The sequence below is a fragment of the Podarcis filfolensis genome (assembly GCF_964270895.1).
Source record: "Podarcis filfolensis genome assembly, chromosome: 10".
Lineage (NCBI taxonomy): Eukaryota > Metazoa > Chordata > Lepidosauria > Squamata > Lacertidae > Podarcis > Podarcis filfolensis.
In genome coordinates this window covers 47,699,550-47,715,336 of record NC_139612.1, presented here as the reverse complement: position 1 = coordinate 47,715,336, position 15,787 = coordinate 47,699,550, and the positions used below count along the sequence as shown (strand labels likewise).

At 44.7% G+C, this 15,787-nt stretch overlaps 1 protein-coding gene across 1 annotated transcript in view; it reads left to right on the top strand.

Moving 5' to 3' along the window:
* Window positions 1-12,991, top strand: part of CYTH4 (cytohesin 4) — a 49,368-nt gene extending 36,377 nt beyond the window's left edge. The window contains exons 9-13 of the mRNA XM_083573962.1: window positions 1,000-1,111; window positions 2,495-2,571; window positions 3,182-3,253; window positions 10,930-11,084; window positions 12,460-12,991. Coding sequence (XP_083430088.1) covers window positions 1,000-1,111; window positions 2,495-2,571; window positions 3,182-3,253; window positions 10,930-11,084; window positions 12,460-12,532 — 489 coding nt within the window. The 3' untranslated portion in view covers window positions 12,533-12,991. The remainder of the gene's footprint in view (window positions 1-999; window positions 1,112-2,494; window positions 2,572-3,181; window positions 3,254-10,929; window positions 11,085-12,459) is intronic.
* The last annotated feature ends 2,796 nt before the right edge of the window (window positions 12,992-15,787 follow it).

Genomic DNA, 15,787 nt, shown 5'->3' with positions numbered 1-15,787 from the left:
TAAAGAAATAAACCATATAAAGGAAACCCACTTGCTGAGTATAGAATAGCTTATGGAAATGAAAGGGATGTTTTTTATTCTATTTGGAGACCAAGAATCAAGTTCATTATGCTTGAAAGGGAGAGAAGAGTGATGAGAGGAGGAAATAGGTTTGAGGTAGGAAGCACTGGGTACTGTGGAAACTGCTGAAATCTGGGTTGCTTCTACACTAGTCCTTTTCTCTGAAAGTGTCATCCTTTGCCCTCTCACTTTTTGCATGTTTAACAAATCATTCCATGCCAGTCATTAATTATAGGTTGGCCTACAGTCTATATTTCAGACCTGATTTGTGGCCGTTTTTAAATTAGAAATGCATTTGCAGTGCCATCCTGCCCCATGTGCTCTTTGGGGCTCCTGTGCCTTTAATTAAAAGCATCCTGATGGCAGTTTCACCTCTTGATTCCTATTGAGTACAGGATTCCTGGTGAATAGCCTCTTAATTGCCCCTTGGTCTCTCTTAATCGCACCTTATCAGTTAGTGTCCCTGCGTTGCTTGTGTGCATATGAATGCTTTCATTCCTTATTTCATTCATGGCCTATTAACTTTTGTGTGGAAAAATGGCACTATTCCCATTATATAAAAACAAAAAGGAAAACACTTTGGCCAGTATTTTACTAAGTCAGGTGGAGACTTCATTGGTTTCAGAGGGTCTACTCTGAGTATGACCCACACAGCATATCTCCCTGTGAGAGGAATAAGTGATTAAACACACAGGTGGGCAGGAGGAAAGGGAAAGGGTTGAGGGAGGAACCATAGCTCAGCTAAAAGGCTCCTCAGTGCTCAGTTTGAAGGATCAGGTGGTGGGAACAATCTCTGCTCGTGATGCTGGACAACTGCTGCGCTGAATCACCATTACTAATACCACACAATCCTAGAAGGCAGCAGTCTCCTGTGTCCCTGTGGTGAGATGTGTGGCATTCCCCTTCAGTATTTTCCTCTTTCTCCTTTTCCTGAGGCAGAGTTTGTTTGACAGCATCAAGAACGAACCATTCTCCATCCCAGAGGATGATGGGAATGACCTCACCCATACTTTCTTCAACCCCAGCCAGGAAGGCTGGCTCCTTAAACTAGGTAACATGTTTGTATTTTGCTGAAAATCTCACTGCTGCCCCTCTACCCCAGGTTAGCCCTCCCCACCCCCCTCAATCTCGCGGAAGGAAAACCAGCAAAGCCTTTCCTCATGAGCTCAGGACTGCAGCAAGCTGCCAGCCAGGCATCCTTGCCTTGTGGTGGGGTGACAGTGACCCCTGGCGTTCAGTTCTGCTCTATATTCCCTAGAGATTCCCATCTTTCAATGCACAGGCTGTCTTGAGCCTGGATGAAATAAATGATCTCCTCTGCCCTTATCCAGCTTGGTTCTTGGCCTGGATTCTTGGGGCAGGAAGGAGATGGTACCTGTGTTGCTGGGGAAATGGCATTTTCAGAAGATGCTCAGAGCACAGATGGGGGTGCAAGGATCCATTCCAGCGACACAAAGGCTGCATACATGCCATGCATCAAAAACACATTTCCTCTCCCCCCCCCAATAAAGAATCCTGGGAATTGTAGTTTGCTGAAAATTGTAGCTCTCTGAGGGGTAAACTAATATCCCCGGGTTTATTTGGAGGGAAGGGAAGAGGTATGCTTTAAATGTGTGTTGTGTGCACAGCCAAAGATGCTGAATATTGTTTTAGGATTCTTTCCTGGCTGTTCTCAAGATCAAGGGCAGGGATAGTCAACCTAGTGCTGCAGATGTTATAGCCTGCAACTCCCATCAGCCCCAGTCAGTAGAGCCAATTGCCAGGGGTGACGGGAGTTGTTCTCCAGCAACTTCTGGAGGACACAATGTTTTCTACCCCTTATCTAGGATGTGCAGGGTGGTATAGTATTTCTTTACAGTTTCATCATGGTCTCAAAGCCTTGCAAGATTGGACTGAGGGATAGTAACTTGCCTGAGGCTACCCATTAGGCATCATTGCCAAGCAGGGCTATGAACCTACACCTAACAGTAACTTTCTAGACATGGCAGCCCACCACCACATCACATCCAGAATATCGTTAGCCATGCACGTTGTGACCATGAACAGTCAATGTTTTACCACCCCTAGGAAACATGGTCATTGCTTTTGTGCCTTGTGGCTGCAATCTGCCATATCGTTCTCAGAGAACACTAAGACTGCATGCACACCATACACTTAGAGGAAATTTAAAGTACATCTTGCCCGCCCCTCCAAAAAGAATCCTGAGGACTGCAGTTTGTTAAAGTTGCTTAGAATTCTAGCTCTGTGAAGAATATACTAGTTTCCGGTATTCTTTGAAGAGAATGTGCTTTAAATGTTTGGTGTATGTGCAACCTTCTAAGATAATTCTAAACTAACTCAAGCTATAGCAAACATAGCTTAAAGATTAATCCAGTCTTAAGCATGCATTGTGTGTGTTTGTGGACTGACATATTTTTAATTCCTTTTGCACTAGGAGGCAGAGTGAAGACCTGGAAGCGCCGTTGGTTCATTCTGACGGATAACTGCCTGTACTATTTTGAATACACCACGGTAAGAGTTGTGTCCCTTCCATTAAACCCCCCCCCCCACAAACTTTATCTAAAAGATGTATCGTCAGAGATGTGAGGGACATTCTAGTGTGGTGCAGGGGTTAGAGTATTGGTCCGGGACCTGGGAGATCAGGGTTCAAATAACCACACAGCTGTGAATGAACCTGGACCATTCACTGTCTCTCAGTCCAACCTGCTCCACAGGGTTGCTGTGAGGAGACAAAAGATAGAGGGGGAACCATGTATGACAACCTGAGCTTCTTGTATGAATAGGGGGATAGAAATATGGTGATAAAAACATACATAGAACAGGGTGCTCTTTTATTTTTTACAATTCTATACCACCTTGGTCTTCAAGATAGTATACCTGGTTCTCCCAATTTAATCCTCACAACAACCTTATGAGGCAGGTTAGGCTGATGGTGAGTGACTGGCCCAAGGCCACCCAGTGGGCTTCATGGCTGAGGAGGGATTCAAACCCTGGTCTCCTAGGTCATAATGCCAACTTTGTTCTCCAGCCCAGGGTCAGCGGGCAGCTGCTAGCACTAACTTCCTAGGTACTGCCTGCACATTGGGAAGGTAACTCATCTCTGATTTGAATTTTTTTCCAGGACAAGGAGCCGCTGGGGATTATTCCACTGGAAAATCTATCTGTTCGAAAAGTAGATGACCCGAAGAAACGAGTAAGTCACTGCTACTAACTGTGATCAGTGGTTATCATCCTTTCCTTAGACACAACAAATATTTTTTCTTCCCCAGTTCAGTAGATTTGCTGTAGCTTGAAACTCCAGGCCAACAAGGCCTCTACTTCTGGTTCTTTGGTTGTAAACTAGATGGTCCAAGCAGAGTCCGCAATAAAATGTGATGTGGATAGCTCTTTAAAAAATAAATAAATCTTTATTATACTTCAGATAACAAAAAGTAAACATAAAACCATCCAATACATTACATACATTACATATAATACATACCTTATATATATACACATCCTACATGTACACCACAAATATTAGATTTCCAACTCTTCTCTTTGTGTTTCATGTGGATAGCTCTTGTTTAGGGCTCCAGACATCAAGTGGTCCCCTCTCCCAGATTTTCCATTTGCTTTTCTACTTCAACTGTCAGTCAACCTGCCATGCTAACTGAGCATTGCTCAGTCTTCAGTGAGCTGATTCTTTCCCCCACTGAGGATTCTTTCTCCTATATTTACTTTGTAATTCTACAGACTTTGGGGTTCCTCCGGGTTTGCTGATCTCTCTGTCTTGTGCGTGGATGATACCATATTGGGCACATAATGATACTTCATTAGCAAGACCCAGTGAAAATATGTTACTACTAATTGGTGTCTGTAAAGCCAGCAAAACACAGGTTCCACCAAGCTTCACTGCATGACCAACCAGGCTCCATCTGACTCTCTTGTGATGCACTAGATTCCCCCAGCCTCTGCTCTGGCTTCTCCTTCATCCACACCCAAGTTCCTATACTTTTGAAGTTCAAAAACAACAGCCTTGTGGATGATAGTTCTTGGAATTCCCAATGACAAGGAAGTGGATAGAATTAGATTTGGTAGTCTAGCTTCCCTCTTCTTCTCCTCCACCTCCACCTTTGCTTACATCAAAAGATCCATCGTAAATTTCCATGGAACACCAAAATCCAAGTCACCCAATATGTATGTTATGCAGCAAGCCTGTACCAACTTAGCCAAGAGTAAGACTCATTAAATGCAGTGGGATTTATTCCTGATTCAGCATGTATTGTAAATAATTTTCATCTCTAAAACTTTGTGGGGGTCTTTTTTTTTTTAAAAAGTAATGAATTAAGGACCATGTGCTTTTCAATCATACATGTGCGTTGGCATTCAGAACACCATAAAGTGGGAGACAACTTCTTGCTGAGTAACTGGTGTAATTCTCTTCCCTCCCAACCCACTCCATAAAGGACTAGGGCAGCCTTCCCCAACCTGGTGCTCTCTATACATTTCGGACTACAGCTCCCATCAGCCCCAGCCAGCATGACCAATCATCAGGGACTATAGAAGTCACAGTCCAAAACACCTGGAGGGCACCAGTGTTATAGCTCCGCCCCAAGTCCCATTGCCAAGCAACAGGGTGCAGAGCTGGGTGGAATCAGATAGGAGGTGAGACTGATACACCTGCCTCAAAGTCAAATCCACATGCAAAGTCCTGTCCATTCTGAGGGTCAGGCGAACAGCAATCCAAATTGTCGGGTAATCCAGAGGTCACAGAATGCAAGCGGTCATGAAGTGAAGGGTCCAAATGGAAGCAGCAAGGTAGGGTTGGGAACAACAGACATTGTTTCCAGCGTCTGACTGCTGCCCAAAGTCCTGTTTAAGAAGGCTGAAGCTGGCTGATTCTCCTCTGTGTCCTTGAAGGCTGACCAGCTGCAGGAGTGGCGTTATATGTCAGGGATGTGTATACCTGTGAAGAGATGCAAGATTTAGAACCTCAAAGCCAAAGTAAGAGCATTTGGGTCAAAATTAAGGGAGAGAAGAATAACAGTGACCTCATTGTGGGAGTTTACTATAGATCCCCAAGCCAAACGGAGGACATAGATGATGCCTTCCTGGAACAGATGGCCAAGCATGCAAAAGGAAGGGAGATAGTAGTAATGGGGGACTTCAATTACCCGGATATTTGTTGGATGTGAAACTCAGCCAAGAGCATAAGGTCAAACAGATTCCTCACTGGCCTTGCAGACAACTTCATTGTCCAGAAAGTGGGAGAAGCAACAAGAGGAACAGCCATTTTAGATCTGGTCCTAACCAATGTTGATGACCTGGTTAGTGGGGTAGAAGTGGAAGGATCATTAGGCGCGAGTGATCATGTTCTTCTGAAGTTTACTATACAGCGGAAAGGAGCAGCCAAGCATACTAGGACTCAATTTCTTGACTTTAAGAAAGCCGACTTCATAAAACTTAGGGAAGTGCTGGGTGAGATCCCATGGACAGTAATACTAAAAGGAAAGGGAGTTCATGATGGCTGGGAGTTTGTTAAGAGGGAGATAGTAAAAGCACAACTTCAGGCAATACCAATGAGACGGAAACATGGAAGGTGCCTAAAGAAGCCAGGGTGGCTATCTAAAGAACTTTTAACTGAGTTAAGATTAAAAAAGGATGTGTACAAAAAATGGAAAAGGGGGGAAACCACCAAAGAGGAATTCAAACAAATAGCCAGCACGTGTAGACACAAAGTCAGAAAAGCTAAAGCACAGAATGAACTCAGGCTTGCTGGAGAGGTTAAAAGCAACAAAAAAGGCTTTTATGGGTATGTTCGTAGCAAAAGGAAGAACAAAGAAACAGTGGGGGTCACTCAGAGGAGAAGATGGTGAAATGCAAACAGGGGACACAGAAAGGGCTGAACTCCTCAATTCCTTCTTTGCCTCAGTCTTCTCCGATAAAGAAAACAATGCCCGACCTGAAGAATTTGGAGCAAATGATTCAGCAGAGGAAACACAGCCCAGAATAACTAAGGAGATAGTACAAGAATACTTGGCTAGTTTAGATGTATTCAAGTCTCCAGGGCCAGATGAACTGCATCCAAGAGTATTAAAAGAACTGGCAGATGTGATCTCAGAACCACTGGCAGTCATCTTTGAGAATTCCTGGAGAACAGGCGAACTCCCGGCAGACTGGAGGAGGGCAAATGTTGTCCCTATTTTCAAAAAGGGGAAAAGAGAGGACCCAAATAATTACCGCCCAGTCAGTCTGACATCAATACCAGGGAAGATTCTGGAGCAGATCATTAAGCAAACAGTCTGTGAGCACCTAGAAAGGAATGCTGTGATCACCAATAGTCAGCATGGATTTCTGAAAAATAAGTCATGTTAGACTAACCTGATCTCGTTTTTTGACAGAATTACAAGCCTGGTAGATGAAGGGAACGCAGTGAATGTAGCCTACCTTGATTTCAGCAAGGCATTTGACAAGGTGCCCCATGATATTCTTGTAAAGAAGCTGTTAAAACGCGGTCTTGACTATGCTACCACTCAGTGGATTTGTAACTGGCTGACTGACCGAACCCAAAGGGTGCTCATCAATGGTTCCTCTTCATCCTGGAGAAGAGTGACTAGTGGGGTGCCACAAGGTTCTGTCTTGGGCCCGGTCTTATTCAACATCTTTATCAATGACTTGGATGATTGACTCAAGGGCATCCTGATCAAATTTGCAGATGACACCAAACTGGGAGGGGTGGCTAACACCCCAGAGGACAGGATCACACTTCAAAATGACCTTGACAGATTAGAGAACTGGGCCAAAACAAACAAGATGAATTTTAAGAGGGAGAAATGTAAAGTATTGCACTTGGGCAAAAAAAAATGAGAGGCACAAATACAAGATGGGTGACACCTGGCTTGAGAGCAGTACATGTGAAAAGGATCTAGGAGTCTTGGTTGACCACAAACTTGACATGAGCCAACAGTGTGACGCGGCAGCTAAAAAAGCCAATGCAATTCTGGGCTGCATCAATAGGAGTATAGCATCTAGATCAAGGGAAGTAATAGTGCCACTGTATTCTGCTCTGGTCAAACCCCACCTGGAGTACTGTGTCCAGTTCTGGGCACCACAGTTCAAGAAGGACACTGACAAACTGGAACGTGTCCAGAGGAGGGCAACCAAAATGGTCAAAGGCCTGGAAACAATGCCTTATGAGGAACGGCTAAGGGAGCTGGGCATGTTTAGCCTGGAGAAGAGGAGGTTAAGGGGTGATATGATAGCTATGTTCAAATATATAAAAGGATGTCACATAGAGGAGGGAGAAAGGTTGTTTTCTGCTGCTCCAGAGAAGCGGACACGGAGCAATGGATCCAAACTACAAGAAAGAAGATTCCACCTAAACATTAGGAAGAACTTCCTGACAGTAAGAGCTGTTCGACAGTGGAATTTGCTGCCAAGGAGTGTGGTGGAGTCTCCTTCTTTGGAGGTCTTTAAGCAGAGGCTTGACAACCATATGTCAGGAGTGCTCTGATGGTGTTTCCTGCTTGGCAGGCGGTTGGACTCGATGGCCCTTGTGGTCTCTTTCAACTCTATGATTCTATGATTCTAGGTGGAGCCACTCCACCTTCTCTCCCTTCAGGCTGCTGTTCAGCAGGGGAAGTTGAGTCCTGGCCCATCACAACCAGATTAGGTTTTTTTTAATAAAGAAAGTGAAAATTTCAGAGAAGTGGACTGGGATATCCTTAAGAACTTGACCAGCAAAAACCCCTCCCTATAGCATCTGCCCCTCTTGCTTCTACACACCATTTGTTTCCTCCACAAATTACCGGGGAAAACCGGGTGCATTTTGTAGAACGCTTAACATGTATGAAAATGCACCAAGAGGGAAGGTGAGCTTCTCTTGGGGTTCTCAAAAGCTCATTTTGGAGCATCATGGTACATTGAAAGAGGCACCTGAAACCCTCCAATTACTTTTGCATGTCAGTACCTTCCAAGATGGATAGCAGCGGGAGCAATCCACCTGTCTTTAAAAAGAACATTGAGTAGCAGCGCTTTGTTACTGGTGTCTCGGCTAATCAAGATCTTGAGGGAGCCCACCCCTCAGTGGTGTCTGTCAAGGAGATCTCATCTGAAAGTTACACTGAGGAGGGGGAAACGGGTGCCAGATCAAAACAGACGATTTCTGCCGATAGCTTCTCCCTGAGATTGGAGTGCATCCATTCAGCAGATTACTTGATAGCTTAACTAGGAGTGCACTTGAGAGATGGGAGGTGGGAGTTAGAATTCTTCTAACAGGATCTTACAAAAGCGACATGGTGCCACATCAGGAAAAACACCACAGAAGGCAAAAGCATTTAGGCAGCTCTACAAAGCTGCTGCCAAATCACCCAACTTTCTGCATCTCTTTGGGACACAGAGCAGCCCGGGTTGGGGGTCCTTGCCCAAGGATACAGGAATCAAAATGCCCTTCAAGTGGGCAGCCGCCTATGAGCGCAAAGGGATTCCTGGCCCGTGAGTTGCTTTTCATTAGAAAGCTGACACTAAGGCTACCGAATGTAATCTTATTATGTGTAATAATTCTTATAGTACTCACAAGTAAAAATGCACAGGATTGGGCTGCCCAAGAGCAACTGCTATAAGGGTCCATCTAAGTGCCCCACAAAGGACTGCAGTTTAGTGGTGGCTGCTTTTCATGCAGAAGGTCCCGGATTCATTTCTGTGCATCTCAAAGTAGAGCTCGGGATTCCTGTCTGAAAACCTGGAGTACCACCCTCAACCAGTGTGGGCAATGCTGAGGAGATGGGTCAGTGGTCTGGCTTGCTATAAGCTTCCTATGTTGCTGTGTTCTAATGCAATGGTTCCCAAGCTTTTTCCTGCCCTGGACCACTTGAAAATTGCTGAGGGTCTTGGCTTAATTATTCTCCCACATGTTGCTTAGAAATTGTAATATGACAGATGCTGAAGTATTTTAATGGAATTTTAATGAAACACAACAAGAGCTCAAAGAAGCAATAAACATAGAATTAAAAATCAGTATTAATATTTTAATACTTCTTTCCCTTTCTCGAGACCTCCCCTTGTCTTGCCACCAGCCGTGACTTTATTCCACTGAGGAATGCAGAGCTTTGTCCCCATCCTATCAGCTTCCAGTCTGCCCCACTCACCTTCCAGGAGAGTCATTAAGTTCTAAGAAAGATGGAGCAGCCACTGCACTCACAATTCTTCCCACAAACACACACTGCTCTTCACACACATGTAGCTGTGCCTCTTTGCAGAGTTACTTCCCGGGGCCACCTGAAGGAAGCTCATGGACCACCGATGGTCTACAGACCACACTTGGGGAACCACTTCTCTAACGTGTAACAACGTACATCTACATCCCCACTTTTTCTTTCATGAAGTCAGAAAGAGGATTTGTTGTACTCAAGTTATTCGTAGCTCTTTTGTTACAAATGTTTGACAAATGAAATTCTTTGAAGGAAAGATTACTGATGCAAGGAGGTATTGGTATCAAGGCACACGGAAAGACAAAATTTATACCTTCATTTCCCAAGATGCAATGGGGTGTTTTTCACACCCCACCTACCTGTAACTATTCTTTTTTTAAAAAAAGAGACAAAGCTGTACATTACACATTAAGCCAGGGTAGCTCTCCAGATGTTGCCCTGCAGTTCCTCTCATCCCTGATGAGAGGTGGGCTCCATTTCTTGCCTGTGCTTGCTTCATACTCGTGGCTTTTGTCACACTGGCTTGGATCACTCCAAATCAAAGTTTGCATTTTCTCTCAAAAATACATTATGTATACAAAAAAAAAATTACATACCACTATTTGTTGAAAAAAATAATAGTACAATAATAGTTTACAATAATAGTATATACAACCACACAGTGAAAACCATACGAAAAGGTTAAAATCAGAAAACAGCGAACTCTTGTGGAAAGACATATTCTTAATAGCCTGCATACTTTCAAAAGTTGAGATGGAAAGCCCTGGTGGAATCTCTCTTGGCAGAGTATTCCACAGTACTGGGCCAATGGCACTAAAGGCTATTTTTTGTTGTTGTCAAATGAGCTGCACTGACTTGGAGAAAGACTAGCAATGCTCCTGCAGATGATCTCAGTGATCAAGCTGGAATATAAGGGTTCAGGCAGTTCCTAAAGTACCATGGGCCTAAGTTGTTCTTGGCTTTGTAAATTAATACACAGACCTTTGACCTGGTATGGTAGTAGCTGCACAGCCAGTGAAGGTGCTTTATTAATGGCATCATACATTTTCAGCAAGATGCACCCATCAGCAGTCTAGATGCCTCATTCTGCACCAGCTAGGGCATCCTAACCAGACCCAATAGCAACCTCACATACAGTATGCATTTGAATATGCATGTGAATATATGCATTTCTCTGTGTATTTTCTCTCAAATGTGCCTTGAAAAAATAAATTTTGATATGGAGATGTGCAAGATCAGATGAATGGCTATGTTTCGATCCACAAATTTGCCCAGGAGACATGGATCGGGTCAGCTCACGCCAGAATTGACAAAGTTCAAATCCCAGAAGTCAATAAAACGAGTAAATAAAATGGCATTCTCTGTTGCAAAGCCTTCCCTCTCTAGATAAATTTCAGTCTAAGTACACAGTTGAGGAATGCAATGCGAAGTGTTTCCCCAAGGTCAAGCAGCCAGTCTTTCTCAGAAAAAGGAAATAAATCCCAAGTCCTTCACAGCGCAGTGTCGTTGCCACGAGATCACATAGAATTTCAGCATTATTGTATATGTGAAAATCTGAAGGGGGATGCCTTTGCAGCTTTGACCTAAAGCACAGCAGAAACAGAGGCTTGCCGCATGTTGGATCTTGTAGCTTTGTTGATTTCCAGTCTCTTGATTCCTTTCCATTTTCTGTCCTTAGAATTGCTTTGAGCTCTTTAATACAAACAGCAAGGGGCAGAAAATCAAAGCCTGCAAGATGGACGGAGATGGGAAGGTGGTTGAAGGCAAACACCAGTCTTACAAGATCTCTGCACCCTCGGCGGAGGAGCGTGACCTATGGATTGACGCAATACGGTGAGAAGGAAGGCTGTCAGGGTGATGTGGCAGCATGGTGGTGCTATGAGAACAGTGGGCACAGGAGGGGAAATTGGAGGGGAGAAATACTCAGGGATAAGGCACACCATAGTTCCCCACCAGTGTGACAATCGAGAGCCCAGTGTGGTCCTGACGGGTGGTGCACCCACGAACCCTCACAGATCTGTGCATCTACATGGCCTCATTTGATTTCTAATTGCCCGTTAGCTCTAAGTAATTCATGGCAGAATGTGTGGACTGTCTCCACTGCAAAGCACAGTGTTTTGAACTGATGCAAATGGTCCGTCTGTGCCATTTGATCTATGATGCTCATTCATCTTTCGGTGCTGCAGTCACCAAGCGAGGAACACACATGGGTGATCCACCTCATGGCATTCACAGTTTGGTTTTTAAAACAAAATAACGAGACTGCCAGTTTTCAGTTATAAAAGGTGGCAAGACCAGACAGGTGTAGAGGACATAGACACATACTGAATTAACTTGGTACCATACCTTTTGGGGTTTTAAAGGCCAATGCAACATAGGTACATTGGTTAAAAACCATGTAGCCCACTTTCAGTACTGATATCTTTGCTAGCCCTGGGAAGGAGTGAGCCTTTTGCTCCATTCTATCAGCCACAACATCCTGCCTTTCCTTCTACTCTGTCCCTTAAAGGTTTGTGCTGATCACCAGGTGGCTTTGATTCTCCTATGAACAGCATCCTACTTCCTACAGTGGCTAACCAGATGCCTCTAGGCAGCCCCTAAGCAGGGCCTGAAGGCAACTGCCCTTCCATCTTGTGCCTTCCCAGGAACTGGTATTCAGTGGCATATCACCCCCACTCAGAACATGGAAGACAGGGGCTGGGCCATAGCTCATAGGCAGAGCATCAGCTTCACACATCGAAGGCTCCAGGTTCAATCCCCAGCATCTCCAGGCAGAGCTGGGAATGTTCCCTGCCTGAAGCCCTGGAGAGCTGCTGCCAGTCAGTGTAGACAATACTGAGCTAGATGGACCAGTGGTCTGACTCAATATGAGACATCTTCTTACCTTCTTATGAATTTCTCGTGGCCTCATTTGACTATTTCCCCATAGCAGATGCCTAGGAGCCTTGTCCTGTTTATTGTCCTGCCAATAGCATTGTTCTTAACTGAAAGGTTTTTATGATGTATTCATGATTTTTAACTGTGTATTTGCAATATCTTATAAGCTGCTTAGAGGATTCCCCCACCCCTTTCTAAAAAATATTAAGTTCTGCATATTATTTTCTAAATAAATTAAGAATGTCCTCCTGGTTCCTGTGAAGGTGATCAACACTTTGCTGGTGGCCGAGCCTTGAATATCTCCCATTTCCACCCCCTTTTTTTATTCCAGAACCAGCATCACACAAGACCCCTTCTATGATCTGGTTGCTGCTCGTAAGAAAAAGATCGCCAGCAAGAAATGAGCTCCCTAGCTGCCATCTTGCTGATGTTTCAACCTCAAGGAAAAAAAATTGGCTTCCATGAAGTCCTTCCTGCAAAGGAACTCAAAAACACCTCCAGCTTCCTGTCCAAGGAAGGAATGACTGACAGGCTGATGGAGGGTCTCACTCCTGGAGTAAAAATCTAACATGACTTGAGACTGCAGCTCATTTGCCTGAACAGATAGCAGGTCCTTGCATTTGCATCGCATGGAGCAGGGATTGGATGCTTATATTCATTGCTCAATGATCTGGGTCAAGGAGAATCATGGAAAGGAGCAACCTTTTCTTAAACTACCCAGCACAGCTGCCACTTATATATCAGGAAAGTCTTGTGGATGTGGATTCCTGTCTTACTTGTCATTCCATGGCCTTCTGGGTAATTGAGTTTTGCAGTATGTAATGAAAACACTCATTTGGAATAATAAAATGAAGGATAAAATTAATCTGGTGAGAGGCAATACAATGGGGTGGTGGTGCTTGTCTAGAGTAAGTCCATCTATGTTTTTGGTCTACTGAGCTTGCCGTATGGTTCTTTTGAACTTTGTCTTTTCAGGACAGAACCGCCCAGGCAGAATCAGAACCACCCAGGCAGAATCTGGCTCTAAAAGGTCAAGCAGGGAGTTGGTGGTTCCTGTGTTCTAGCTGCCTGCCCCAGCATAGGGGTGGGTTGTATGTGTCTTGTCATTTTATATTGACCTTTTGGGAGAGCCACCGGGCTGTTCGATTGAGACTTTGGGGCTTTGGTCCAGGAGGCATGCATTCAAGTTCTGCCTCACCCATAACAGGAGGAGCAGACAAATTGCTCTCATTCACCCTCAGATTCTCATCTGTAAAATGGGTATAAGGGCACCTGCTGCCCTGGATTCTTAAGAATTGGTACTGTGTAGAGCACTTTGTGAACTGAAAGTGCTATGTAAATTATAAATAGAAGTAATAATAATGATGATGATGAATTGCCACAGAGTGGAAATAAATAAATAAAATTCAAGCAACTGTAAAAATACATATGCCAGATGTAAGGGTGTAGTAAGGGTGCAGTTTTCTACACACACACACACACAAGGTTAAACAGATGGAGAAATGACAACTTTTCTTTATAAATAAAAATGTGAAAAAACATTTCAGCCTCTTATGCTCCGTTTTTGTTTTGTGTTATCAACGCCAAACAGAAGCAGTAGGAGTGCTGTGTATTTGTAGTCTTCTTTCCTTTTTCCCTTTGATACATGCAGCCTTCTAGCTGGGGAATTTGAAGAAACCAAAACACTGGCGCAGTTTTGAAGCCGATGGTTCAAATCAGTGCAGTTTTGAAGAGGCTCAGTCCGCCGTCTTTGATTCAAAATGGCATCCAATTGGTTGCAATCTCATAAGTAAAGTTGCACAGTGAACAAGCAACTTGCCCAGATACAGAGTAATGAATCCCAGCTACATAAGTCATGTCTACTGGGAAAGGAGCTGTAGCTCAGTGGTAGGACACATGCTTTGCATGCAGAAGGTCCTGAGTTCAATTTCTGGCATCTCCCAGAAAGAGTGGAAAAGCCCTGTATCTGAAAACCCAGAGAGCTGTTACAGCACCTTTCTAGGTCACCACCTACCTGGTTCTGAAATACTTTGATGCCACTGAAAGATGCAGACAATGTCCTCCAGTGCATTGAGTTTTGCTCTCCATTTCAAACCCCACCTCCACTACTGGAAAACGTTGAGCAAGTTGCAAATAACAGGTGTGGGGGAAGGTTGGTTATGACTGAGACCTCAGCAGGGGCAAATGGTTAAAGCACACCACCAAACCATGGTCTTAATCTTGCTTGGGGTCAGCTAGTTTTGTTTTTTTTAAGCCACACAAGAACTTTGTCCATCCACACTTCCCTTTGTCCTGCGAGTTCTTCTGTTTGTTCCATGATTTCTAGGGTCTGATAGGTTTTCCTTCTGTCTCTCTGCTTTCTCCGGGAAAACCCACAATTTGCTGCCGAATCAGAACAAGCATCAATCCACAGGTAACCTGACTGGTGTTTGTTCCAATTCAGCAGTGAATTGCAGGTTTTCTTGGTGAAAGCAGCGGGACAAGAGGAAAAACCCCTTGGAACCGTGCCTGGAAATCACAGGACAGACAAAAGTGAGGATGAGCCCTGTGTCTACTTGGACTCTTAGCCCTCTGCAAAACTGGAGTGTTACTTCCCAGATCTCAGAAGGCTATTTCAAAGCTGTGCAATGGAAGGACTGTTAGACTTGAGCCGATGGTTGCAATCCTGAGAACTAGGAACATGCTTTCTTTTTCCAAAATAAAAGTACAAATGAATGATCGGAGCACTCAGCTCTGAATCCACCACCGCCTGGTGCACTTCCACAGCACCACGTGATAGAGGACTCGGAGCCGAGCGTCCTGATAAGTCCTCCTTTCGTTTTGAAAAGAGAGCAAGTTCCTAGCTCTTAGGATTGCAACCATCGGCTCTCAAGAGGTTCAGAAGGTCATGCCAAACAGTTGCTGGGATAAGCTGCCCTGGCCTGCCTCGTTCTTCTCTGCAGAATGTAAAGCCAAGATAAGAAACTGTGCAAAGCCATTCCATTTCCATAGTTTATAATTGGTGGAGAAATCGGGGTGGGGGTTGTGACACGGCATTTAATTCCCCTGGGTGCAGAATTTTGATGTGATTTTCTTGCAGAAATGGGGAGCAGTCCTGGTGAGGATAAGGTCCATGATGCAGCAGTAGCCAGGGGGAAACGCCACTGCGTCAACTGCAGAGTGCAAGGCACAGAGGCTACCCTGACCTCTCTCCTTCCCCTCTTCCTCCCTCTCCTTGGCTCTTTCCCCTGTTGGCATCCAGTGCCCTTTTCCATTCACTGGCCTTCCTTGTTTACCTTCCTTGTCCTTTCCATCTGCAATCTCCGCTCTCATTTCTCACCTCTCCTCCTGAAGGGGGCTCTGTCCACAAGGAAATCTGCAGCGCGAAGGCTGCGCGCCAGTTCATCTACTTTCCCCTCCTCTTTTTCTTTTGCCAATGCAACAGGGCAGTTGAATTAATTCCAATAGGCAGAGAGAGAGAGACTGTATCTTAGAGTCAAGGCACGTGCAGACCTGGGAGAAGAACACAGAGGTTTTCCTCTAATGACGGCATTGCGCAGGTCTTTCTTTCCTCTAATGACGCCAATGCGCCGAGAATCTTATTGATTGATTTTGCTGGCTTCTGCGTGCCGTGGGTCTCCCCCCCAACTCCAACCCATCGAGAGAATGAAGCCCTCCAC